Source organism: Nansenia antarctica (genome assembly GCF_963989245.1).
Source record: "Nansenia antarctica genome assembly, chromosome: 7".
Taxonomy (NCBI): Eukaryota; Metazoa; Chordata; class Actinopteri; order Argentiniformes; family Microstomatidae; genus Nansenia; species Nansenia antarctica.
The window spans coordinates 52622648-52647426 of NC_137677.1; the positions used below are offsets into that span (position 1 = coordinate 52622648).

At 45.3% G+C, this 24779-nt stretch overlaps 3 protein-coding genes across 3 annotated transcripts; 2 read left to right on the forward strand and 1 right to left on the reverse strand.

The window, feature by feature from the left end:
* Positions 1–303: 303 nt before the first annotated feature.
* On the forward strand, positions 304–5648 carry LOC308162759 (high affinity cGMP-specific 3',5'-cyclic phosphodiesterase 9A; the record flags this gene model as incomplete). The annotated part of the gene is made up of 14 exons (XM_080536901.1): positions 304–316; positions 1154–1303; positions 1477–1528; positions 1632–1734; positions 1831–1973; positions 2122–2181; positions 3539–3716; positions 4121–4243; positions 4350–4442; positions 4514–4581; positions 4706–4808; positions 5018–5122; positions 5203–5349; positions 5451–5648. 14 exons carry the CDS (start codon positions 304–306, stop codon positions 5646–5648), a joined length of 1536 nt encoding a protein of 511 aa, XP_080393027.1.
* A 932-nt stretch (positions 5649–6580) lies between these two features.
* On the forward strand, positions 6581–9790 carry tsn (translin). The gene is made up of 6 exons (XM_080535761.1): positions 6581–6778; positions 7127–7220; positions 7575–7671; positions 7819–7934; positions 8168–8247; positions 8444–9790. The coding sequence occupies exons 1-6, from the start codon at positions 6713–6715 to the stop codon at positions 8678–8680; spliced, it is 690 nt and encodes a 229-aa protein (XP_080391887.1). The 5' UTR covers positions 6581–6712; the 3' UTR covers positions 8681–9790.
* Positions 9791–11663: 1873 nt separating this feature from the next.
* On the reverse strand, positions 11664–22539 carry arhgef49 (Rho guanine nucleotide exchange factor 49; the record flags this gene model as incomplete). Its single annotated transcript, XM_080536902.1, has 6 exons — positions 11664–12498; positions 12854–12999; positions 13229–13809; positions 15301–15499; positions 17249–17426; positions 21044–22539. The coding sequence occupies 6 exons, from the start codon at positions 22537–22539 to the stop codon at positions 11664–11666; spliced, it is 3435 nt and encodes a 1144-aa protein (XP_080393028.1).
* Between the last annotated feature and the right edge of the window lie 2240 nt (positions 22540–24779).

Here is a 24779-nt window from a genome sequence, read left to right on the forward strand (position 1 = left end):
ACCATTTGTGGTTATGTCAAGGTCATTTTTTAAATTAATTTAATTGATTTTCGAAAAATATCTAGTAATACTATACAACTCAACACTTTATTGTCAGTGTTGATATCTATGGTATAAGGCACAATGTAAAAATGTCATTGATAATTTGTCTCCCATTAGTTTCAGATGCTTCAGAACATTGAATGGGTACAGTTAATCAGAATATACAACAATACAGTGGATCAAGTGCATACTTACTGAGAACGATGTAGATGCAGAGGCATTAAACCGCTGACTTGATAAACACAAAACATCTGAAATATAATGGTCAAAGAGGGCAAGGTTAATTGTACTGTAAGCTTTCTTTGCTTCTCTGATCCTTACCATACCAAATAATGGACCTGATCTCCTCAACTACAGTTTAAAATGTTATTATTGGAATTAGGTGTTTTATTGCATTTGATTTGGTTAAAAATAGGTTATGCACTGTATCTGTAACCTAATTAATTGGATCTGTTAACACTTGCAAACATATGCAACTCGTGTCCTCAGCAAGAGATCCATTGCAATGTAAGAAGATTCTCTCTGTATCTTTGATAGAGATATGGATGTAGTCCAAGATTCAATAGTGGGAGTGGGCCGCAGGTGTTGATGACAGCGACACTCTGCACTTAAGGCACTGCCTCAAAGCTAACATATGGTGTGCATATGTTATCCATACAATTCAGGCTAGTGCTGTCTATGAAGGGAACCTATGTGTGTCACTCTTGAGAGATAAGGTTCTCAGTATTGTTTTGGGTTGAGAGGAGGTGGTGAGATATATGAATAGATGTTTACTGTTCCCTAAGCAGCAATGAGACTAGGCATAAAGGATCTGCTATTAAATATAGAGATGATGAGATGCATTTCATAGATGCTAATGAGCATTCATTTTCTTTCAAAGCTCAAATTACCATTTAAATTATATTCTAGCTTGTCTGTGGCACTCACAAACAACACCAAAACATTTGTGTGTGTGTGCGTGTGTGTGTGTGTGTGTGTGTGTGTGTGCGTGTGTGTATGTGTGTGCGTGTGTGTGTGTGTGTGCGTGTGTGTGTGTGTGTGTGTGTGTGTGTGTGTGTGTGTCTGTGTGTGTGGTGTGTGTATGTGTGTGCGTGCATTTTCTATTCGTCAGATCTATTCCGCTCTGCAGCTGAGGCAGGACCCCATGACATTCTGAAGCTTTACAACCCTAAAGGCAACATTATCAACATCTCCCCTCACCTGGAGCCTAACAGCCCAACCTCCTGCTACAAGCTGGAGGTGGTGGCAGCTAACTGCAACAGTGAGCTGTTAGGTATTCTCTACCATGGCACTAGAGCCATGACTGCAGTGCTACTGACTGGGCTTACCGAGCATTGCTATTGTGTTGTATCTTTGCTATTTCTATTGTGCTGTAATAGCAATAGCACAAGCCAATGTTGATGCTTGAATAGTCTATTTTGTGTATTGTTTCAGGTGTGGAGCTTGCTGTGGCACTAGGATTTGACCTCTCCTCCATGGAGAAAAGGTAAGGCTGGCTGGTCTGAGATAGGAATGGCCATTCAGATTCCTCAACTCAATCAGAGAGCAGGGCTACATGTCTCAAGACTGCATGTGTTCCGTACCCCTAGACTGCAGGGCTTGGAGAAGAAGATCCTAATGGAGGCTGGGGAGGCCCCTGCAGTTGTGTATGAGATGAAGAGGCAGGTGGAGTCATTCCGGGAGAAACTTGAGGTACAATGGTGTCTCCAGCCAAATACCTAGAGCCGCACAAAACAATAGAAAACCTTATTCGAAACAAACAGATAGAGTATTTGAATCTCCCCACAGAGTGTGGAACATCTGAGCTGGCTGGGTCTCTTCAAGGAGTTGTCTGAGGTGACACACAAGCCCTCGCCTTTCTACCACAAGAGAACCCTGCGCAAAACCCGGGAGGAGTGTGAACACGTACGGGAAAAGTTCCTCCAAATGAGGCAGGTTAATCTACACTCATCTCCATCTGACGTCAGATAGATAGAAGTCCCCACAGACTCCATTAGTTGCATTGTAGCATCATACAGTACTTGAGACAACGATGACCATTTTGCATTAAACATTTTTTTTTTTTTACATTCTTCACAGTTCCCTGGAGGTATCAGAGGAAGTAAGACAGTACCTCAAGACTCCAACCTTTGACAACTGGTGAGTTCCCCCTGAATCTATTTACATGTGTCATAATTTCTGTTTCCACCAATCATGTGTCTCCTTCACAAACTGATAATGTTTTAAGTAGACTCATCTGTATGAATCTCTGACACTGTACAGTAATGGTGCTTTTCCTCTGATACAATTGGCACTGGTGCTTGTCTCAAAGGCAAGCCTGTTTCCATCTCGGAGAATTGCCCAAATGGCCCTGACCTGGGACCTTGGGGAGATTTTGGGGAGGTTTTGGGGACTTTTTGGGGACTTGGGCAGGGTTTGGGGGTAGGTGTTAGTTCTATGAGCGGGCTGTGTGTGGGTGTCCAATGTGTCTGAGTGTGACTGCAGCTGCACCTGCTCCTTTAATAGAGAAACCCATAGAGGATCTGCTGGCACCTCTGACACAGCTCTGAAGAGGCTTGGGTTATTCACCCCTTTCATCTGGCCAAGACTGAATGGGCCTCCTAACAAGCTTCATTAACACACCACATTTGAAGGGTGCATTATGTGGCAGTGTACTGCAGTGTTCAGTCTGCTTTGGTTATTTACTCCTGGGCCTTTTAGGCTGACATCACAGGATGTTCAAAAAGGGAACGTATAGGACACACACAAAGAAACAACTCAAGCATGCCGCCCACACTACCTAGAAACCTTGTTTACCACATCGAATGACACATTATCTAAGAAGGAAATATTTCTGTTATTCTCAGAAAGAGATAGATCAAAAGTGCGGCTAATGCTTATCCCCGGCAATAAAAAATGTTATCGTCCATAACTTTATCATATTAATCAACCCCAAGGGTATATCAATTGTGTGGTATATGAAAGTGTGTATTTATTGAATGAATGAATGAATGAATGAATTAATGAATGAATGGTCTTTATTGTCATTGATATAGTACAGGTACCAAACAACGAAATTTGGGAGGGGGGGCTCCCCTGGTGCTAGGACAAAAAAAACTAAAAACAAGAAGGGAAAAGAGCTGGTTTACATAAAATGTACACTATCCACTATACTATACTATACAAATAAAACACTGTGCTGTACTCTATGCTATGCTATACCTATTCTAACATGTCCTATTCTCTGAACCTTATGTACCCTAGGGTTGTCATATTGCACATAGTGTTATTGCACATTCATTTAAAGTGTCGCAGTTTGCAGGTTTGAAATGTACACAGTTGTGTTTCAGTATTACACTTGATTTCAATCTAGTAGCTGCCATCAATTTGTCTAGATTGTCCAGGGCCTAGAACCTAGGTCTTTGCTGTGTTCAGGGCCTGAATGGTCCTTATTACATGTAGTATAATGATATTTTCCTAAAATTAATATCTTGACTGTTGGCAATTGTGTGTCCAGGCAGTGGGAGGATGCAGAGATCATGGTGTTGCTGCAGGTCATGTACACAGACCTGGACTTCATCGCTGCCTTTAACATCGAGGCTGAGGTGCTGCAGACGTTTCTGTATGAGGTGTACCGTCGATACAACAACATCCCCTTCCATAACTTCAAACACTGCTTCTGCGTTACCCAGATGGTGAGAAAAAAAGTGTATGTGTGTGTGTGTGTGTCTGTGCGTGTGCGTAAGAAGTAAATGGGTGCAATCATTGAGCCCCTATTCCTCTGCAGTCATTCAGCCCATATTCCTCTGCAATCATCAAATAATCCAATCATTCAATCACCCTGAAGCTGATTGGTGAAGGACATCCAGGTCGCAACCTATACATTGAAGAACATAGTCTCACATTATTTAAGAGCTTTTGGCAGGTAAAGTAAAGATGACATCAACGTAAGGTTTACTGTATATAGGACCAACAAGTCTTCTCATCAAAATGTATTGACATTTTTTCTATGAATGTAAGACATGTGGATTTGTGCTGTTATGTGTGAGCTTTGTGTAACCTCTGCTTCTCGAATGACATAATCTTTATTCTCTGACAGATGTATGGACTGATCTGGCTGACTGACCTCAAAAGTAAGATTGACAGCATTGACCTCTTGACCATGCTGACCTCAGCAGTATGTCATGATCTGGACCACACAGGATACAACAATGCCTACCAGGTGAACTATCTGATACACAGCTATAATACTCACTCTCTGACAACAGCTAGAGTAATAGTTTCTGGTTATGAACATTGTCAACTATATGATAAGGTCTTTCTTTCAGATAAATGCTAGAACTGAACTGGCCCTGCGATACAACGACATCTCCCCACTGGAGAACCACCATTGTGCTGTGGCCTTTGAATTACTGGAGAAGGTAGGGATCAACATGGATATGTAAGAAGTATTCAGCTACTACTGAATTATAACATTCTTTCTCTCTTGCAGACAGAAAATAACATTTTCCGAAATCTGACGACTGAACAGTACAAACGGATAAGAGAAGGCATCATCAAGTAATATTTTCACAACATCCTCTCCACAAAATATGTGTTTGCTGTGGGGTTCAATGCAATTGACTGCATCATAATGCCTGTGAACAGTCATCAACCCAAGGCAATTTGTTCATTCCTGCAATAGATGCATCCTGGCAACTGACATGACGAGGCACAGCGAGATCCTGAACAAGTTCAAGTCCATCCTGCCTGTATTTGACTTCAGCAACAAAGACCACAGAGATGTGGTACAATGATCATGGCTTGAGAGAGAGAGAGAGAGAGAGAGAGAGAGAGAGAGAGAGAGAGAGAGAGAGAGAGAGAATGACTGTGCCTGTATAGAGCTATGAGAGAGTATTCCCTGTCCTTCTTGAATGATCTGGGTAGATCTGCTGGGTCTCTGGAGCTGGATTTAAGTGTGCTGATGCGTTTCCTGTTTGTCCCTGTCTTCCTCCAGCTGATGATGGTCATGATCAAAGTGAGTGACATTTCCAATGAGGCACGGCCCATGGAGGTAGCTGAGCCCTGGTTGGACTGCCTTCTACAGGAGTTCTACAACCAGGTAAAATGGAAATTATACTAAACTGGTACAACCAGGTGCATTAGTTCAATCTAAAACCAGTTCTCTACTGCCCCCCTCAGAGTGACATGGAGAAGCTGGAGGGGCTGCCCATCACCCCATTCATGGACAGGGACAAGGTGACCAAGCCGTCCTCACAGACAGGTTTCATTCGCTTTGTCCTCTTCCCCCTGTTCATCGAGCTGGCCAACCTCTTCCCCTGCCTTGAGGTAAGGATTCCCTCTCTGGAACCGGTTGTCTTTACATAGACTACTAATACTGCATCTTCATCTCATAGCTGCCATATTTGTGCATTTCTGTGCTCCTGTAGCAACACATCATTGACCCAGTGCGCAAGGCACTTGACTACTACACAGAGATGGAGAAAGCTCTGGAGAGGGAGAAACAGAACAGAGCGCAGACTGATAAGACTGCAGCGAAGAGCAAAGAGTCTCCTCCTCCCCACTCACAAAATACAGCTGACAGTCCATCAGAGACTGGAGATGTCTTAAAACCAGCAACACAGTAACTTCAGCCCTGTCTGTGGATATCGCTTATGACCAGGAACTACTAACCCAACTGTTTACTTTCAACTGTATATTGTCTAGTTCATTGATTATTGTTGGCAGAATGGGATTGATCAAGGTGGACAAGAGAATATAAGAATCTGCTTGACATCAGCGTACAGTAGTGATACTTTATCACAATAATATATTTCTAATATAATAGATGTATTTTGCATAAATTAATTCACTCAAATGGTTGGTATTAGTTTTTTCTTCACTGCATGCATTAGTCTCAGTTTCAAAACATGAAGAATGGTTAAAACAAAAGCCATACGGTTATAGTCTGTGATGCCTAGGGCCGGTTTCACAGACAAGGCTTAAGCCTAGTCCTGGACTAAATCACACTTTCAATGTAAAATCTCCATTGAAGATGCTTTTTAGTCCAGGACTAGGTTTAAGCCTTGTCTGTGAAACCGGCCCCTAATGTTCTTTGTACTGCCTTGTTGTAGTTCTAATCTGAAGCACTAGAGGCGCTACTTTCTCACTGTAAAATTGATACAGGATAAACTACAGTGAATCTGTCTCTACTGTAACTGTTGACTATGGTTTCCCTCTGGTGGACATATTATCTTCATTACAGAAGAGATCAATAAAAATAAAAAATAAAGTTTTCACATCTTTCTAACTACTCTTTCAATATGGTAGTCTATCATAAAGCGTACATTAAATGACAATAACTAATTACAAGTTCATTGTTGTACTTTTGATTGTGGTGTTTTTTCTTGATTATATGAATAAATTACCTCAACATTAATATAATATGTTTAACATCTTTCCGCCGCAAAGCGTGACGAGCGTAGATGATGACGTCAACACAACGCGACACCAACGAAGCACCCTCATGCGCCGCACGTTTTGTGTTTTTTTGTTTAGCAACAAACTCGCCTGACAGCGAAGCCTTCTAACGAGCCTATCTTTATCTTCTAACGAGCCTATCTTTACCTTCTAACAAGCCTATTATTATATTATATTAATATCTTTAGGGAGACAATTCACTAGCGAAGTGTTAGACTGAACATTGCGGAGGATGTCGGTCACTGAAATGTTCAGCAACATTCAGGGTTTCCTGAGTGCGGACCAGGAGATCAGAGAGGTAACGTCAGCTAGTTACATGCAGAGACACTTCTGGGATTTGTTTTTATTATTGCTGGTCAACCGAGCTATTCAATATAGCTGGTGTGATTCTGCTGGTTTCCTCTGTGTGTTACCATCTGATCAGCCAAGAGCTAAAGTCGCATATTATGGGGAACAGCTTGCAAGACGGGTGTCTTTTGGTGCAAACAAACAATGCAATAAAAGGTACCTAACGACATCAGCTAGCTAGCCTGCTAAGCTTGCTAACAGATTGGTCACAAAGTACTTCTAGGTCTTTGCATCATTGAACTGAACACAGAGCATGTTTCTCTTTCATAGTTGAACACAGAGCATGTTTCTCTCTCAGGACATTCGTAAAGTCGTCCAGGTCCTGGAGCAGACGGCCAGGGAGATCCTGACTGTGCTTCAGAGTGTGCATCAACCGTCTGGCTTCAAAGACAGTAAGTGCTCATGTATAGACCACAGCACTCACTGACATTTCGTGACGTTAGAATTATAAGGTTCTATCTCCGTTTTTGTAAAAAATTGAGTTTTTTACATAATCTGATCCATTAGGTGTTTATTAATGCCTGTGTGGTGTTATTTTAAAAATGTTGACATTTTTTTGTTAGTAATTAATAAAATACAAAGGTTCCATCTCACAAAACATAATGGAATGTAAAAACTTTGACGCTCAATATCTCTGAACTACCCTAAACGGAGATAGAACCTTATCATTCTAAGCTCACGATTTGCGTGTCCTACCTCGCCTTGGCTTGTGATACCATTGTCTATTTTCTTTTTGTCCCATCCAGTTCCCATTAAATGCGCAAAGGCCCGGGAGTTGTTCTGCACAGTCAGGACACACATTGCAGACCTGAAAACCAAGTTTCCAGTGGAGCAGTATTACAGGTACATTAAATAATATTCTGAAGTAGAAGACCTATTTGCATCTTTTAATTATAACCCAAAGCTATTGTGCATCACATCTCTTCTTTTCATATCCTACTTACCATTGACATAAGATGTTCCTTTTCTATCACCTGACCTGGCCTCTAGGTTCCATGAGCACTGGAGGTTTGTCCTGCAGCGCCTGGCGTTCCTCGCTGCCTTTGTCGCGTACCTGGAGAGTGAATCTCTGGTGATACGGGAAGAAGTGGCCAAAATACTAGGAAGTAAATATTCGTTTTCCAACCTCATTAATGTTGTTTCTATCATTCTTAGGGCTGGTTTTACAGACGAGGCTTAAGCCTAATCCTAGACTAAAAAGCTTCTTCAATGGATATTTTACGTTGAAAGTTTGATTTAGTCCATGACTTGGCTTAAGCCTTGTCTGTGAAACTGGCCCTTAGTGTTCTGTACTTAAGCCGTTTTCTGTTCTGTAGCACTAATCCCCTTTATCTTGCAGTTGAAGTGGTCAGAGAGAAAGGATTCCATCTGGATGTTGAAGATTACCTTGCAGGGGTGCTGATCATGGCCAGTGAACTGGTGAGAGTGAATTCAATTGATTTATAAACTGTACCCCTACATTATAGTCTTTATAGTATCTGATACCATTCTTTAATTGCTGAAATCTGGATGTTTACTGTGCAAAAGGTGCAGTTTGCTCATACAAGCAACTTTTCTAAGATGCGAAATATGATTATATAGGTCTATAGCTAATTGCGTGTTTCCACCCCTCCAGTCTCGACTGGCAGTGAACAGTGTGACAGCTGGGGATTACACCCGACCCCTCCGCATCTCTAACTTCATCAACGAGCTGGACTCGGGCTTCCGCCTGCTCAACCTCAAGAACGACCCTCTGCGCAAACGCTATGACGGCCTTAAGTATGATGTGAAGAAGATTGAGGAGGTGGTCTATGACCTGTCCATACGAGGCCTGTCCAAGGAGCAGGAGGCTGAGGCTGAGGGGGAAAAGTAGAGTTGCAGGGGATGGAGGAGGGTGCGGGGGGGCTTTCCCTGGTTGGGACGTCTCCATGAGTGGGACAGTAGAGACTTGACCTGGAGCAGGGCGTGTGTGTGTGCGCGTGCGCGTGTATGAGAGAGTGTCTAAGTGCATACATCACACAGTGTGCCTCTTATTATGTTTTATTGGGTGTAGGTGTTGCTATTGTTGAATTCAGGTCATACTGATCACCATCCGTGTATTGATGTTTATTAAATTCAAGGGGTGGTGACGCGGTTCAGACCACCCATAGAAAAGAGGAAGAACACTGTTTAAACAGCCTATGTTTTTGGAGTATGTGAGCAAAAAGATAATTTTGTGCAATTTGTTTGCCAAAAGCCAACTAAAGTAGGCTAATACAGGAATCTCAATTTGTCTAGTGTGGTCCCTGTTCTGTGCTGATAACTTAAATTGTTAAGACAAACAATCAATCTAAGAGAGGCAGAGGCAAAGAAACATCAAGAGGCACAAAATTCAGAGATCTAAGGCCATTTGCTATGCTTTCTTTTTTTACTGTTTGTCATCTGTTAGCCATTAACAGAACAGCATGGTGCTTGCAAAATATTGTCAAATGTATATTTTTTGTTCTAGTGACAGTGCTGCCTCATTTTCCTCCAACGTGTTGTGGAATGCCTGGTACTCCTGAAATACTTGGTCAGATCAGAATGGTGTTGACAGTATAGCTCTTCATCACTCAGCAGGCATGTCGGTCTCAGACAGAAGCAGGGAAATGGCACTGTCACTCAAGACAAAGCTTTCAAATGTCTTAAATGCTGATTTTGATACTTTGTAATGGCATCTTCTGTGCATTTTGTTCACATGTATATTACTGTAGTTGCAGTGTAGTATAATTGTAGTAACTAGATTTTGTGTTTTGTTGCACTTTTCCAATGTGTTGTTCCTACCTTAAATAATGAGTGAAAACATGACAGCATACAAATAATTCCAGTTGACTTATCATATTATCATAGTAGCAGAGTACAGTAAGTCAAGTTCCATTTAGAATACTGTTTAGTGTCATATCTCTATTAGAACCTTTGTTGGATACGTTTCCCAATAAATTGGTGAGTGTTATTTAGAAAAATAAAAGTTTCAAATAAAAATGTCTGCATCATAATAGTGTTTTGTTGGGAGGGAAAGTACCAAGGCAATTAACAAATACATATTTCATGTCATTTTTTAATATAATACATAATATATTACGTAACAGAAATATTACATTAGGTCTTTGAAATACAGAGGAAAAACATTGTACAACTCAGCAGATCTAGACTGAAAAGGGTCCTCACACTCAGACACAGCGCCTTCCCATGTATTGTGGTAATAACTTTGTGGAACAATATGGAAGCTGAGAGAATTCTAACAGTGTTAATGCCATTGGAAGGTGGGGAACAGTAACAGGCAGTAGTCTACACCATTTTCTGCCTGAAAACACTGATTACTGAACCTTGTTTACCTGTGCTACTCCTTGACTAAACATAACAGATAGTATACGTATGTTACATTTGGTTCATAAGTATTGCCATGACCTGCTAAAGTCAGCTGTGGCTGAATGTTTTCCTAACATAAGAGATCTGTAATTCAACAATAAAACAGAATAAAGCTTTTCATAAACTGCAGATGGTGTTGGAGAGCTGGAGAGCAGTATAGCTTTTCACACCATTCTATGGATCTAGAATTGAATCAATTATAAAGTGCGTCAAACAGAAAGAAGAGCCTTCGGACACATGGCATAAAAACACATGTTAGGAGTAAGGAAATCACACAGGGGCCAAGGGCACAGGTAGATGATGAGATACTGTAGTAGCAGCTATATAGAATGATCAGTATTGCCTGTAACATTAGCTTTACTGTAAGTGCCTTTCTGCTACCTGGGGGCAGAGGGCACTCTAGCCATTTCCCAATATTAAACATGATTGTGACTGACAAGAGAACACCTTTGTATTCCTTAACTCAGAGTGAACTGAAAACCCAAGGCACAAAAGATCATCATTTCCCTTCAGCTAAGTCACAGGACAGCTCTGTAGAGGAACACTTGAGTGGAGTTCATATAACCATGGTCTTGGTTGCCTCTTTCTCCATCTTCACTCTCGCCATGCCCTGTTACAAGTAAAATGCTTTGAGTTTGAATGACATTGAGAGAGCAGGTGACAATGCCCCCAGTGAAGTCTTGCTCAGCTGTAGCTCATCTGTGTCACAGAGGTTACTATCCCACACCTGGCTTGACACAATCTTTAAAAAACAAAATCAATTGTTGGCAGAGTTTATTGCTGCATTGTGACTTGACCCATGCACAGTGATTTCTATTTATTATTAGGGTCAACCTGACAGACACTGCCTGGTCTTCTCCCCTGGCAGTGTACAGTACAGTGCTACAGACAACGACGGGAAAATATGAAGAAAAGAGAAGGAAGAGGGCAGTGGCTTACCTTGGTCAGACAAACACAAACAAAAGGTTTCCTTTGCCAAGTTGTGGTCCAAGTCCCCATTGTATAATCAACAACAGTAGTTTTCCTCACTCTTTTGTGCATTTTCATTACAACATTACAGAGTTTCAACTTATCTTTTTGATAAGTTTTTCTGCAATCATGTTCAATCATGCTGTTCAACACAGACAGCCTGTCATAATACTGAAAACACCAACAGTATCCCTTTCTTCAAGAGCAAACGGTTTTTACAATCAAGGCCGACAGTGTTCCCAACCAAGTCTCCTTTTTGGTCATCCAAGTGGCTGATTTTCATACATGTTGTGACAGTATGGCGCACTTGCAGTTTTGTAGAAAAAAAGTGCTATCCTTGGTGATAATCTGGACAGTCACAAACCTCAGACAGACCCCTCCCTACAACCTCTGAAACCCCTGGTCCACCAATCAGAAACGGTGTCAGTCCTTAGAGAAGTAGTATGTGTATTTACACTAGTGTCCGGCCAGGCAGGCCGGGGAGGGTTCTGGGCCATGTCTCAGGACCGTCCCTGGTTTGTGTTGATCATGATGTTGGGCAGCGCGTTGCGTCTCTTCCTCCATGGCCCCAGGTCACGGGTGTACCTCTTAATCTGACGGAACCACTGCTGCGTGCGCGATTTGTCTGACGCCCGGAAAACAAAGGCCTCCCGCCGGATGTCCAGCACCTCAAAGGTGTCCTCGCACTCAGGGTCCACTGACACCACGCAGTTGGCCAGGTGGATGGGCTCTCTCAGCACGGTGAACTTCCCGCTGCTCTTGTCTTTGATGAGCACCAACACACCATCCCGCACGCAGTCCATGGGCTCCTGCTGCTGCTGCTGCTCCCCCTTGGCCCCCCCCTCCGTCTGTCCTCCCCCCTCCCCAGGTCTCTGTGTGCGCACCATCAGCAGGGTCTGGACGTTCTGGAACTTGAGGGCCTTGCTCCCCTTCTTCACCCACTGGCCGTCGGCCGGCTGGGACAGCTGTAGGGGCCCCTCCATGACGAAGCGTGTGTTCTCCCTGGCCCAGCCCACTGTCTTCAAAGACATCTCCCTCATCTCAATGTTGATGACCTCGCGGTTCTTGCGACTCTCGCGGCGGAAGGAGCGCAGCGACCAGGTGAGGGTGCCCTCCTGCTTGGTCTTCATGTTGATGTGCTCCAGGTGGGACTCCACGCGGCTCTTGGCCTCGCGCAGCCTGGTGTGGTCGGGGTGGCACTCCGTAGTGGCCTTGCTGATCCGGCTCAGCAGGAGGGGGTACTTGGTGACGCGCTGGAGTGGCGCCATGAGGAACGAGCGCAGGTTCATACGCCGCAGGGCAGTGTTGTCATTCTGAGAGACGTCCAGGAAGATTCTTGGAGAGGAGGAAAGGAGGAGCGAGAGAGAGGCAGGAAGAGAGAGTAATGTTAACTAACTGTTTGATTTTGAGATGTTGCCGGATCTAAAAATAGTAATGACTCCTGCACTATTCTCAAAATAGATCCAGTTATGAATTAATGATAGCTTTATGTTTCTACCACGAAAAACAACACAGTGTAGTTGCACCTTAGTCACAGGCTAGCACAATAACAGGGCAGGAAGTATGAGAATGCTCTGCAGAGGAAAAGTATTTCCACAGCCATTTCATTTCCTTCCCTCCTGTCTTGAATATGGAAGTCTAAATTCCCTTACTAACACATTTCTGACAAGTGCTACTTTTCCCTCTTTACCTCAGCAGCTCTTTCTCCTTCTCCAGGGTGTTGAGCATGTTGACTGAGGTAGACTGCTGCAAACAGTACGTCTGGAAGGCAGGCAGCATGTTGACAAACTCTAGGAAGATCTCCCCGATGCACACTGTGAGCAGGTCCTCATCCCCCTGCAGAGGAACAGCAGGAGTCAATTCTATGACCACAATTACTGTATGTACCCCACTGTTGTACTGAATGAAACAAATAGGATTTATGTACCTACTACACTGATTGTATATTGTGCCGAATTGATATAAATATGTGGAATGATGAATAAATATGAAGTATGACATTTTGATTAATCAAAGACAGACTGATATAGAATAACATGAGTAATGGGTAGTCTGTCTGTGTCACCTGGTCGAAGGCCTGGTCAATGCTGTCCTGCAGGTGTTCAGTGAAGCGGTCGTTGACGTCAATGAGCTCCTGTACATTGCTGAACACCACAGTCAGCTGTTCGGAGGTGAGCAGCCCTGCGCTCTGCATGGGGCAGTAGAACTCCTCCTTGATGATGCGGAGGTCCTCTCCATAGCTGGACTCAGTGTTGAGGAACTCCAGAATGGCCTCTTTCCGCTCGGTGCGTAGCTTGGAGCAGCGTTCACACATGCCCTCCCCACGAGCAGCCCCAGCAGCATCCCTCTGGCCACAGTCGGGGCAGGGTCGCTGGGCCTCCCAGGCCCTGAGGGAGGCGGAAGGCCTCTTCCAGCCGCGGGCCAGGCCTGGCCCGATGCCACTGTCCACCCGCTCTACGTCCGTCCCTCCGTTGCGCCGGCGGGGCTCGTCCTCCTCCTCGCGCTCGTCACTCAGGCCGACCACGCCGCTGTCCGCACTCAGGCTGCTGAAGGTGCTCCAGCGGTGCTGCCCAGCACGCGTTACGCCCAGGCCCCCGACGCGCTCCTCCCCACGGGGCTCAGAACGCACCCTGACCGTCGCAGGTGCTGTGGACACACACACCCACACACACACACCAAAGTTAGACTACATTTTATTGTGCACTTGGAAACCTAGAACATTTAGTATCATGTCAAAATTATGAAATGTACACAGATATTTGATACTATCTCCCATCCCAATCACCTTCCCACCTCAAGGCTTAACCTTTGTCCTGGCAACTATCTATGTCAATAGTGCACGGGTCAACATTAACATATGGTGTATTGAAAAACATATGTCCTCCTTGTTTGAGGGGGGCAGGGTGTTGGCAAGGGAATTGAGGAGTGAACACACAGAAATACTCAAAGGCAGCATCAATATTCTGTTTTTAGCAGAGAGGTTCAACAGACCTCCCCTTGAGCTTGAGAAAGAAAACCACAGAGACTTGTAATTTTCATATTCTTTTAAACAGGACCATATTAAAATGTCAGGGTTCGTTTGCAGGCCTCTGAAAGTTGCCATTTAAAACTGCACGCGATAGGTTCCAGTGATTCAGCTGCCTGCTTAGCATCTGAGGAAAACAGAGACTCTAAATTCAAGCGCAGTCATTTGGAAAGATAGAAACTGGAGGCAGTTGTTATATAGCAGAACTTCAACACTGCAGCATTGACGTCTAATGTAAAGCTGAGGGCAGCACTTTGCACAGCCAGTGAGGTCATAGAGGGTGATAACATTAGTGACAGAACCCCCTCAGGTCAGGCTCATGGCTGTGTTTTGTTTAAGCTAGCTTATTGTGAGTGTCCCTCTGCCTGTGCCTACACTACATGGGCTACATGCCAAATAAGGACCCTGGAAAGACTGCCTATCATCAGAACTATCATCAGGACTGCCCATCACATCCTTCCACTGAACTATATAAAAAATAAACTAGACTTGAGTGGGATGAGTTGTTGTTTATGTAGATTCGTTTTTTTTATGTAGTTTAGTGGAAGGATGTGTTGTCTGGATTGGCTACTAAGATGCAGGATGTAGGATACTCATCATTGTAGAATTACAGAACTGGGCCTGCCATGCCACTTTTCTTTTTAAATATGTTTTTAGGGCAGTTTTGCTTTATTGGGATAGAGACAGTAGAGATTGACAAGAAGGATGGGTGAGAGAGAGGAGGGATGACATGCAGGATATACCGACGGCCAGAAACGAACCGGGAACCCTGCAATTATATGGCGTGCGCCATAGCGTTCTACGCCACTTACGCGCACCAAAAAAATATATATATACCAAACACATATATGTATATACATCACACACACATATATATATATATATATGTTACGGTACATGTGGGAATACGGTACATGTGGGAAAACTAGGATTAGGGTTAGGTGCTAGGGTGCTACGGTTAGGGTTAGGGTTAGGGGTAGGGTTAGGGTTAGACATGCCAGCATGTACCAAGTCGACGTAGCACCTAACCCTAACCCTAGTTTTCCCACATGTACCGTATTCCCACATGTACCGTAACATATATATACCCAATAAAGTTTGGTTTCCCTTACCGCTGTCCCGGTCCCTGCGCTGGCTGTGGAGGCGTGCGGCTGCAGCGATCTTCATTTCCAGCTGTTTGCGCTTGGCGGCATCGGCGGGCATGGGGTCGCTGTAGTGGGGCCGGAGGCGGCACTCGCGCTGGGCCCTCACCGTCTCGGCCGGCTCATAGGCTGCGTCTGAGCTGGAGCGCCTGCAGCCCAGTCCAGAGTGCTGCTTAACGGACAGAGAGAGAGAAAGAGAGAGAGAGACACCTGTCAGTCCACCGCTCACATCACCTGGCGTCAACTGAGAAATGCAAAACCGGGGGAACTATTTTTTTTATTTTTTATTTAACCTTTATTTATACAGGTAAGAAACACATTGAGCCCCAAGGGCTCATTTTCAAGTGTGACCTGTTCACAGGCATACAACATCCACCACAAACAAATACAATACAAAACCTGGCCTACATAGTCTAAAAACTAAACAAAAAACTACATTGTCTAAAACTAGTCTAAAATAGTCTAAGATAAACTAAACTATGATAAAGCAGACCTGGTAATGGAGTAATCAGGGTCTGAATCTCAACAGATATTGATCCATGCTGAAGCATGTAGGTCTGATACTGTAAATGAGATGGTGTGAATATTGACACTGAGACTGTGGGTCTTCTTGTTCTTGAGAGGCTCACAGAGACATTGCTCACGAAGCCTTGGAGATAAGAGAGAAAACCCCCAAATGACTAAAACTATGTTGCTGTGTCTATCCTTGTTTAAGATAAGCATTGGAATTTCCCAACACATAGCAATGGCACAATATTAGGATAGGGGCAAGGTTTCCCCTCTGACGGCTCTCCGGTCATAGTTGCATACATCATGGCACTCAGGATTAAACCACGGAGCAGGTGAAATAGGTGATAAACCATGGAGCAAGGGTCATCACCGTGACACCTGACCCCTCACCTCTGCCGATGTAGATCTGTCATCCATCATGGATCTCCAATGGAATTGACTTTCAATGCTATCAATGATTGATCAATGCTTGATAATTGTTTAAATTGATTATTTAAAAAATGCTTCCATCCAGGCTCCCTGGTGCTCATCCCTAGTGATGAACAGCTCGCTACCAGACCTATGCATGGTCAACATTAAACAGCATCTGAAACCGAAGGGCAAACGGGTATGTTCTCATATCCTACAACCACAGGAAACAAGACACTTAGGGCTTAGGTATCGTACAGAATAATCAATGACGAGGTTGCGGGTATTAATGAATTGCGGTCATGACTGAGAAAGCACGAAGGCATTCTACATGCATTAAAGCTGGTGCATGCAACACTGAGCTATTTGCAAGAGAAATGGTGGATCGAACACACAATGTCAGCATACCATCTCACCTACAGCATCCTTCCTCATACAAACACACGTCGGCCATACAGCAAACAAGCCAGTCGATGCTGCCCCTCAAACCCGGCAGAGACGCCTCGGATTATAGCACAAATTAACACAATGCAGCAGCAGTCGGCTAGCGTCTCCTGCAGCGAGACCGGAGGACAGCCAGCAGAGCAGCACATAAGAGATGAAATGAGGAGCACAGTTACCACCATCAACGTGCTATTTAATCCTGTTTGAGTCCCATTCTCAGATGCTGAGCTGTGAGGAGCGCTGCATGCTAGCGGTTGTCAGGGTTCCATCACAGACCCCTGTGTGGATGCGCATGTGTGTGTGTGTGTGTGTGTGTGTGTGTGTGTATGCAGCCGCCTGCGCAATCCTCCAGTCCCAGCCATCCTCACATGCCCCTGTGTGTGTGTGTATGTGTGTGTGTGTGTGTGTGTGTGTGTGTGTGTGTGTGTGTGTGTGCTACAGCCAACTGCTGTCCTCAGCATGGTGAGTGAGTGAGAGGTAGAGAGAGAGAGAGAGAGAGACAAACTGCAAATGAAAAAAGGAGGGGGGAAGGAGAGAGAGAGAGAGATATCCTTACACATTCTGCTAGTTCCTCTCCTCCTGCAGGCTCGTCGCCAGCCTCCGCTCCGCAGGCCGTCGTCGTCATGGAGACGGCGGAGGATTGACAGTCCAGCGGCGGAGCAGTGATGTCAGTGCTGTCGTCTTGGTCACCTGACAGCCTGACGGGGGCCTCGGCAGCGATCTCTGCACTGCAGCTGGGGAGAGAGAGATGGAGAGAGAGAAATAGAGAGAGAAGGAGAGGAAGGGGGGGAAGACGGCAACGATAGAATTATGATTCCTGGCACCTCTCTCCTCTCCTCCCACCATCCGTATCATTCAGTTTCACCCCCCTCCCCCACATCACACGTTCCCTCCTTTCTCTCCTAACCCATCCTCCCTTCCACCCCTCCAGGGAGGTCTTGGCCACACCACAGCCGAGGGGCTCAGAGGTTCGGGATAATTAGACACATCAATTCACATTAACACCTGCACTCCTCGACCACAGGGCAGGACACTGGGCCGTGTGGCTGGGTCTGCATCGTACATCTCTTTCATTCCTTTGTGTGCTGGGAAGCTATGCTCTGAGCACGTGTAGACCGGGGGCACCCAGACACACTGCTCTCTCTCTCACTGCGTAGAGCACACCCACTATGCTCTGAATGAACACGAGCACACACACACCAGTCTGCCACAAGGACGCTGTCTGTAAATCACACTGGGCCAGACTGCCCTGCACATACTGTGTATTGGAGACAAACCATCAATCTTTTGTTATCTACCTTGATATTAAAGTAAGAGTAATTGCTGTTGTAAACTGTACCTACGCCATTTATAATTAAAGATCTTAATCATTTTTGGAAATTGTTATGTATCTACAGTATAGAGTATAATAATGGTAAGTAAATGTATTGGCTTTATCTCGTCATATGATCAGTTAAAACCCCTAAAAAAAAACATCATGTTGCAGTTGTTGTGGATTGACCAGGAGTAGTATAGTAGTTGGATATATTTAATGTAGCCTATCTGTTGCAATGTACCCCCTTTTTCTGTCTTTTTCCCCCATTTTTAAATATATATGTATTTTGTATTTAACTGTATCATTGTATCATATATACGTTTGTATGGTAATGCTGGTGATCTGTATGCATGTTGTATATTATAATTATATAGATTTTAAAGATTTGTTTGATCATTTTCATAAAACACTCAATAAACTTCAATAAACATATTGTTGAAAAAAATAAAAATAATATATTATCAGACAAAGCACCTGTGTCCAGCCTCATTTCACCCGCCAAAATGCAACACTCTTTAGCCTGTCATATTAAATGGCACATCTCCTTAGTGAATTTGCATGAAGTCTCAATTAATTAGCTCTTACACAACTCTCTCCTGTCTGAAGCCCTCTCAGAAAACAGTTAATGCTGATCCTGCCATGTCATTTACATAGAAATAATCCTGACATCCTGCTGACGTTTCAGAACATTTGACACCTACACTTACACTTACACTCTCACACACGCAAATGCACACACACACACACGCAAATGTAACACCAACTAACCCTGACACAATTATCAAACAATAAGACCCCCTCCAAAAAGTTGACATTTTGCAGAAACCAGGGGCAAGAATGCAGAAATAATTAGTTGCCCCCCCCCCGCCGCTTTTCAAAGCAACAATAAAACAGCCGTAGCATTTCTAGTTGGAACAACTGCCATAAATAAAGCCTTTCCTTGAAGATATTACCTGTCACACAGGAGATGATTCATGTGAGGCAATAAACTGAAATTTAATTTATTAGCACATGACCGTGTATGATGTATCACATCCCTGTAGTAGAATGTGACATTGAAATGAGTATATAGCCTATATAGCCATAGGAATATCATGTGTACCGGTATGTAGCTCTAATACAGACAATGCAATGCATCTTTTATTAGCCTAACAGCTATTTCCCACAAGCAATCAGGCTCCTAGGGAAACACACCGGCATAAGGCAATCCCCCACTGCATTCCCACTGCATTACTTGAACCTGAACTTTCCGTAATGTTGTTTACATTAAGAATGTGATGTGCAGATTTGCATTCTGCTGCTATCACCTATTCTATTATTGACGATATTGTATATAGGCTACAGCTATTGTTGATTGTTGACTGTTGTTTATATCCTGCTTTCTTTTATTGATTTTAATGTTTACATCCTGCTTATTTTATTATTGATTTTGTATTTCTGCTGCCATGCCCATGTCTAATGCACCTGAACACAAGAATGTTACTCTTTGCATCCGTACATTGATGTAGCCTAACAAAAGCAATTCTGATACTGATTCACGTTTTCAGAAATACAGGAAACTAAAAGCTCACATAAGAGCACTGTTAACAGAATAGATTCCTGTTCCATTGTGTGTGGTACAGTCTGTACAATAAAACACAATAGGATGGTAATTGCCTTGTGAAAGACCCATCAGACTTGCACAGTTCAATAACCATAGCCTTGTAGGTTCACATGGAGCGTAAACAAGAGAGACACTTGTTTTGTAGAATCTCAAATCCTTACAACCAGGCCCTGGGTGTATATGCATAGCATCAGTATTAATTAATTAATTAATTAATAATCAACTATGCTACTTAAATATTCACTAAGCTGGAAGCTAAAAGAGGTTGCATAAAAATCCTTAAAAATATATAGCTATAATGTGTTAGAGCAAGGAAATATAGTATAGTACAAGCAATATGTAATATTAATCCTTGTTGAAAAGTTATTTAATAAATTCTGGACTTGACATTCCGTGGGGATGAGAAACTGGAAATCATATAGCTTTCCTGTCTGGAGCAGACACACATATCTCTCCTGGTTTCACACAGCTCAGCCATCACCATCTATCATCACTACAAGCACTGCAGACTACAGACAAAGGCACATAGTGGATCTTGACTGGGAGGGAGAGAGGCATTTCTGACAAAATAAAAAAGTATACAAGGCTATCCTTTGTCACCAGCCATGACTTACAATCTTATCTTATCTTATCTTACTTGTGTGTGTGTGTGTGTGTGTGTGTGTATGTGTGCGCATGCCTGTTGGACTTGGAAGGGTGCCAGATCGTGGCCTTTGATGGCCGCCAAAACAGACTCTACGTTCCTTTCCTTGATTCGCCCGACCACGCCAGACTGAACTCTCCATCCGTTTAGCACACAGTTACACAGTTTGCCACAGCGAGGGAAGGAGCATGGGAGACTTGGGGGAGGGTGCCAGGCTGAAGCGCCAATCCAATCCACTACCATCGTGTGAGTCTATGGAGACGTGTCAGACGTGAGACACTGGCACAGCTACAGCAACACTCTAATAGCCAACCCTGTTAGCTCTAACAGCTGTTAGAAGAAGCTGAGATAAATCAATACCAACACAAACACTAATGTCGCCCCTTCAGAAAAATGCCACAGCGCCCACCATGAGATCCGATTTCACCATCAAAGAGCATTAACAGATCTGAGAACAAGCTGTCTTTGGCAGAACGGTGTACAGTCGTCTTAAATTAAACACATAAAGAGCGTCCAACTAGTAAATGAATAGGTGTTAATTTCAACTCATGACAACATTTTTGGTCTTTTCTCTTCTTTTCTTGTATATATAATCTACACTGGCTGAGGTCCAACTGAATTTCATTTTTTCTTTTTTTTACAATGCTTTGACTCTCTATCTCTAGTAAGCCTTCTGCAAAGCAATAAAGCAGCATAATGGGCCAAACTGAGGTAGGAAAACCTCTTCTGCAGAGACACAGTTTAGTACTGAAGAACATACCCCAACACAAAGATCCAAACTTTTCCTCACCCCTTTTTGAAGAGATCCAGGGCAGAGCCGATGAGGCCGTCCTTCATCTTGTAGATCTTGGCTCCGTAGCTGGAGAGGTCTGTGCCGTCCAGGAGGAGGGCAGGGCAGCAGCTGGAGGGGCCCTCGTTGCTCTCCCTGCGGGGGGGGAAGGGGACAGACGCTGCTGTGTCCACCACACTCGTACTGGGCCTGGCCTCCTCCTCTGTCCCCCTGTCTGGGGCTGAGCTGGAGCTGGCCAGGGGCTGGAGGGGAGAGCGGGCAGTGGGGCCTATGCATATAGGCGAGGATGTACTCCCAGTTGTGGTTGTGAGCTCCACCACTCTCCCCTCTCTGATGTCTGTGTGACAGAGGGGCTCCTCAGGGGTGCTGTCAGTCAGAATGCTCTTGCTGCCTGTCTGGTCTCTGGCTGGGCTCTGGCTGCCAGGCCCAGGCTCTTTACAGAGCGGTTCTGCAGCAACGCTGCCCTGACTCAACCCCATCTCTCTCTGCCTCATCCTCTTAAACTCCTCAAAGGTCGGGATGTGCAGGCGGCCGATGGGGGGCCTCTTGCCTCCGACGGTAGGCTCAGAGCCGTTCCCGGCGATGCACTCCATGGTGTAGGACTTGGCCATGCCCGGGGAGGGGGGGAGGGCCAGGTTGGGGGTGCTGTTCTGACGGCGGAGCTGCAGGCGCCTCATGACCTCCTGCTTGATCTCCTCTGGGCTGGTGACGCGGCGCGCACGCAGGTGTCTCCCCCCGGACGGGTAAAGGTGGGGGGACGCCTCCCTCTCAGACGACCCCAGTAAGACAGACGGGGTGCCCGGGGTCACCTGAGGTCGCAGGGGTTTTAGGGGCTCGGCCGCACGAGCGCTTTGGAGGCGGAGTTTCTCCCTCAAGCCCTTCCTGGCGTTGGCGTTCACCCCCCACTCGTCCACGCCGGGGAATAGCCACTGAGGGAAAAGGGGCAAGTCCTTCCTCGCCAGCCCACGACGGGGGTAGTAAGCCAGGCTCTCGGGGGAGGACACCATGCCGTACACCTGGGAGCCCTCTGGGGGTCCGTCGTACCAATGGCTGGAGGCCGTGCAGCGGAAGATAAACTCACTGTCCACACTCCTGTAGGGGGCGCCGCTGAGTGCGTAGAGGCCTGGCTCAGACATGGCGTTGTTCCAGTTGAGGTTCTCCATGCTGCGGTACAGCCTGCTACTGCTGCCTGTGTTGGCGCAGGGCCCCGGGTCAGACCCCAGCCTGGCCTCGGGGTGCCTGGGTGGGGGGTGCATGCTGCTGGTGGAGCAGTACCTCAGCCCCAGGTTGGTCAGCAGAGCACTGCTCTTGCACCTGGGCGTGACGGGGCATGGGCTAGGCATCCCCTGCAGGCCGGGGTAGGGCGGTGCGCTGTGGCCAGGGAAGCGGGAGAGGGGGGCGGTCGGGTCGGTGAGGCATGGCTCCAGGTCCATGGTGCAGCCAGCGGGCGGGCCGGCAGAGGAGTACTCACATGGCGGGGCCTTCACGTCTGGCATGACTGCAGTCTGAGCCACCATCCTTCAGAGAGAGGCGCCGGGACGCTGGCCCTGCAGGGGGACAGCACATGAAGGCATGAGGAGGAAGCACACACACACTACACACACCACACACACCCCACACACCCCACACACCCCACACACACACCACACACACACCACACACACACCACACACACCACACACACACCCCACACACCCCACACACCCCACACACACACCACACACACACACCATACACACACACCACACACACACCACACACACACCACACACACCACACACACACCATACACACACACCACACACACACCACACACACACCACACACACCACACACACACCACACACACACCACACACACACCACACACACACCACACACACACACACACACACACACACACACACACACACCACACACACACGCCAGTAAATGCATGAAAATGTTGTAAATGTCAACTATTCACAGCTGGTAATAGACAGAAATGTTATCCGAAGGACAGACAGTGAGGGCCAATGAGGCAACATTTGAAAAGATAAGAGGCATTTGAAACAAACAGGGTCTGAGATGTTAATACATTTCAATTGCATTTGAACCGTAGTATGGTAAAGTATAATTGATCTACAGGGAAACATGGTACCCTAGCTTTGGCCATGTGACAATCAGTCTGAGATATGACACTGGGTACGGGGACGGTGAGAGGTCCACAGCTATTGGATAACCACCGCTCAGCAGAATTACATTGCCCCTGACGTGCGGTTCCTTAACTTGAATAATCGCATTAATTTTCTAAAAATGTCTCTGCTCTGCTGCCTGCATGAATAAAAGAAGGGATTATTTCCCTTGCCCGAGACCATGAAAAACGAGAGGCAGAAAAACGTTGAGCCGAACGGACAGTAATAAACACTGCCACTTTGCAGTTAGCCTTCAGCGCCCATTCGACTAATCAGAGAGGAGTTGAGGATTAGCGGGAAGCGAGGCTAAGAGGACTAACCTCCCTCTCTGTAATTAGTATACGGCTGCGGGCCGGCCATATACCCATCCCTAATCATCAGCACATATCAAGGTCAAAAGGCAGGAGTTATGAAACAGAGCAACATCCCTGAGTCATTCCTGAATGATGAATACAGTACAGGAACACAATAAGATCAGCTTTACTTTACAAACACCCCTCTTAGTGGCTTTACTGCGCCACAGGCAACAATAGCTCTGTGATGGGAGATAATAAACGTATCAATATTCCTCCCATGCTGGAGGTAAGAAAAAGTTATTCAGGTTTAATTAAAAACCCGCTCCTCGGGAAACATCCGCCCTCCTCTGATCTCATTTGTTAGCCGCAGTTGAATGAGCTGCGTGCAGAAACAAAGACTCAGTTATTTATCTCTGGATCTAAATGTATGCAGACAAGTGAATCCTTTCAGTCTGTACTGTGGGCTAGTAGGTTGTCAATCATTCTTAGGAATATACGTTCGAACGTGTTCCAGCTTGTGTTTCTCCACAGAGTTTCTTCAAAAAAAGAAGGAAAAAAAAGTGCTGACGTGAATAAACAGTTGTTTGATAAGCATTAGGAGCGCTTGTCTAATGAGCTCGCTCCTCTGTGTCTACGAGCCCCCTCTGTCTCTGAAACGGTGACAGGCAGGCAGATGCTTTGCCCCTTTCGTCTTGATTGAATTACTGCAGATCTAAAGGAAAATTCACAGGCTGGCTTTATAGGGGTCTACTGTCAGGAGCACTAACCAGAAGATATAACATTTTTACTGACTCCACAGTAAATCAGCCTCACTGATGCTCAGTGCAGAGACGTCGCCTCCTGCAAATATGAAAGAGCATCTAGTCTGGAGTGGACTAGGTTAAATGGCTATTTTCTTGGAAGTACTGAATGATGACAGAAATCGTTCCCCCAAATGCGCTCAACTGCATCACATACCATTACAATGTCAGGTCAGGAGGCTCCGTAGCCTTCCATGTTGTTCACAGTGTTGTACTAAAGTGTCGTTTTGTGCTTTGAAAATGAAATGTAAACAGGTGGATGAGTGTGTGTGTGTGTGTGTGTGTGTGTGTGTGTGTGTGTGTATGCTAGCATAGTTACTGTAAGTGTGTTGCTGGGTGAATCCATGTCTTCTTCTTTGACTCTGGGGAGCTTACACAACATCCAGCATCATATTCCAGCGATCAGGTTCTGAACCAGATCTTCTGATCACGGCCAGTTCCATCCTGCGGCTGTCTTAACTTACCCC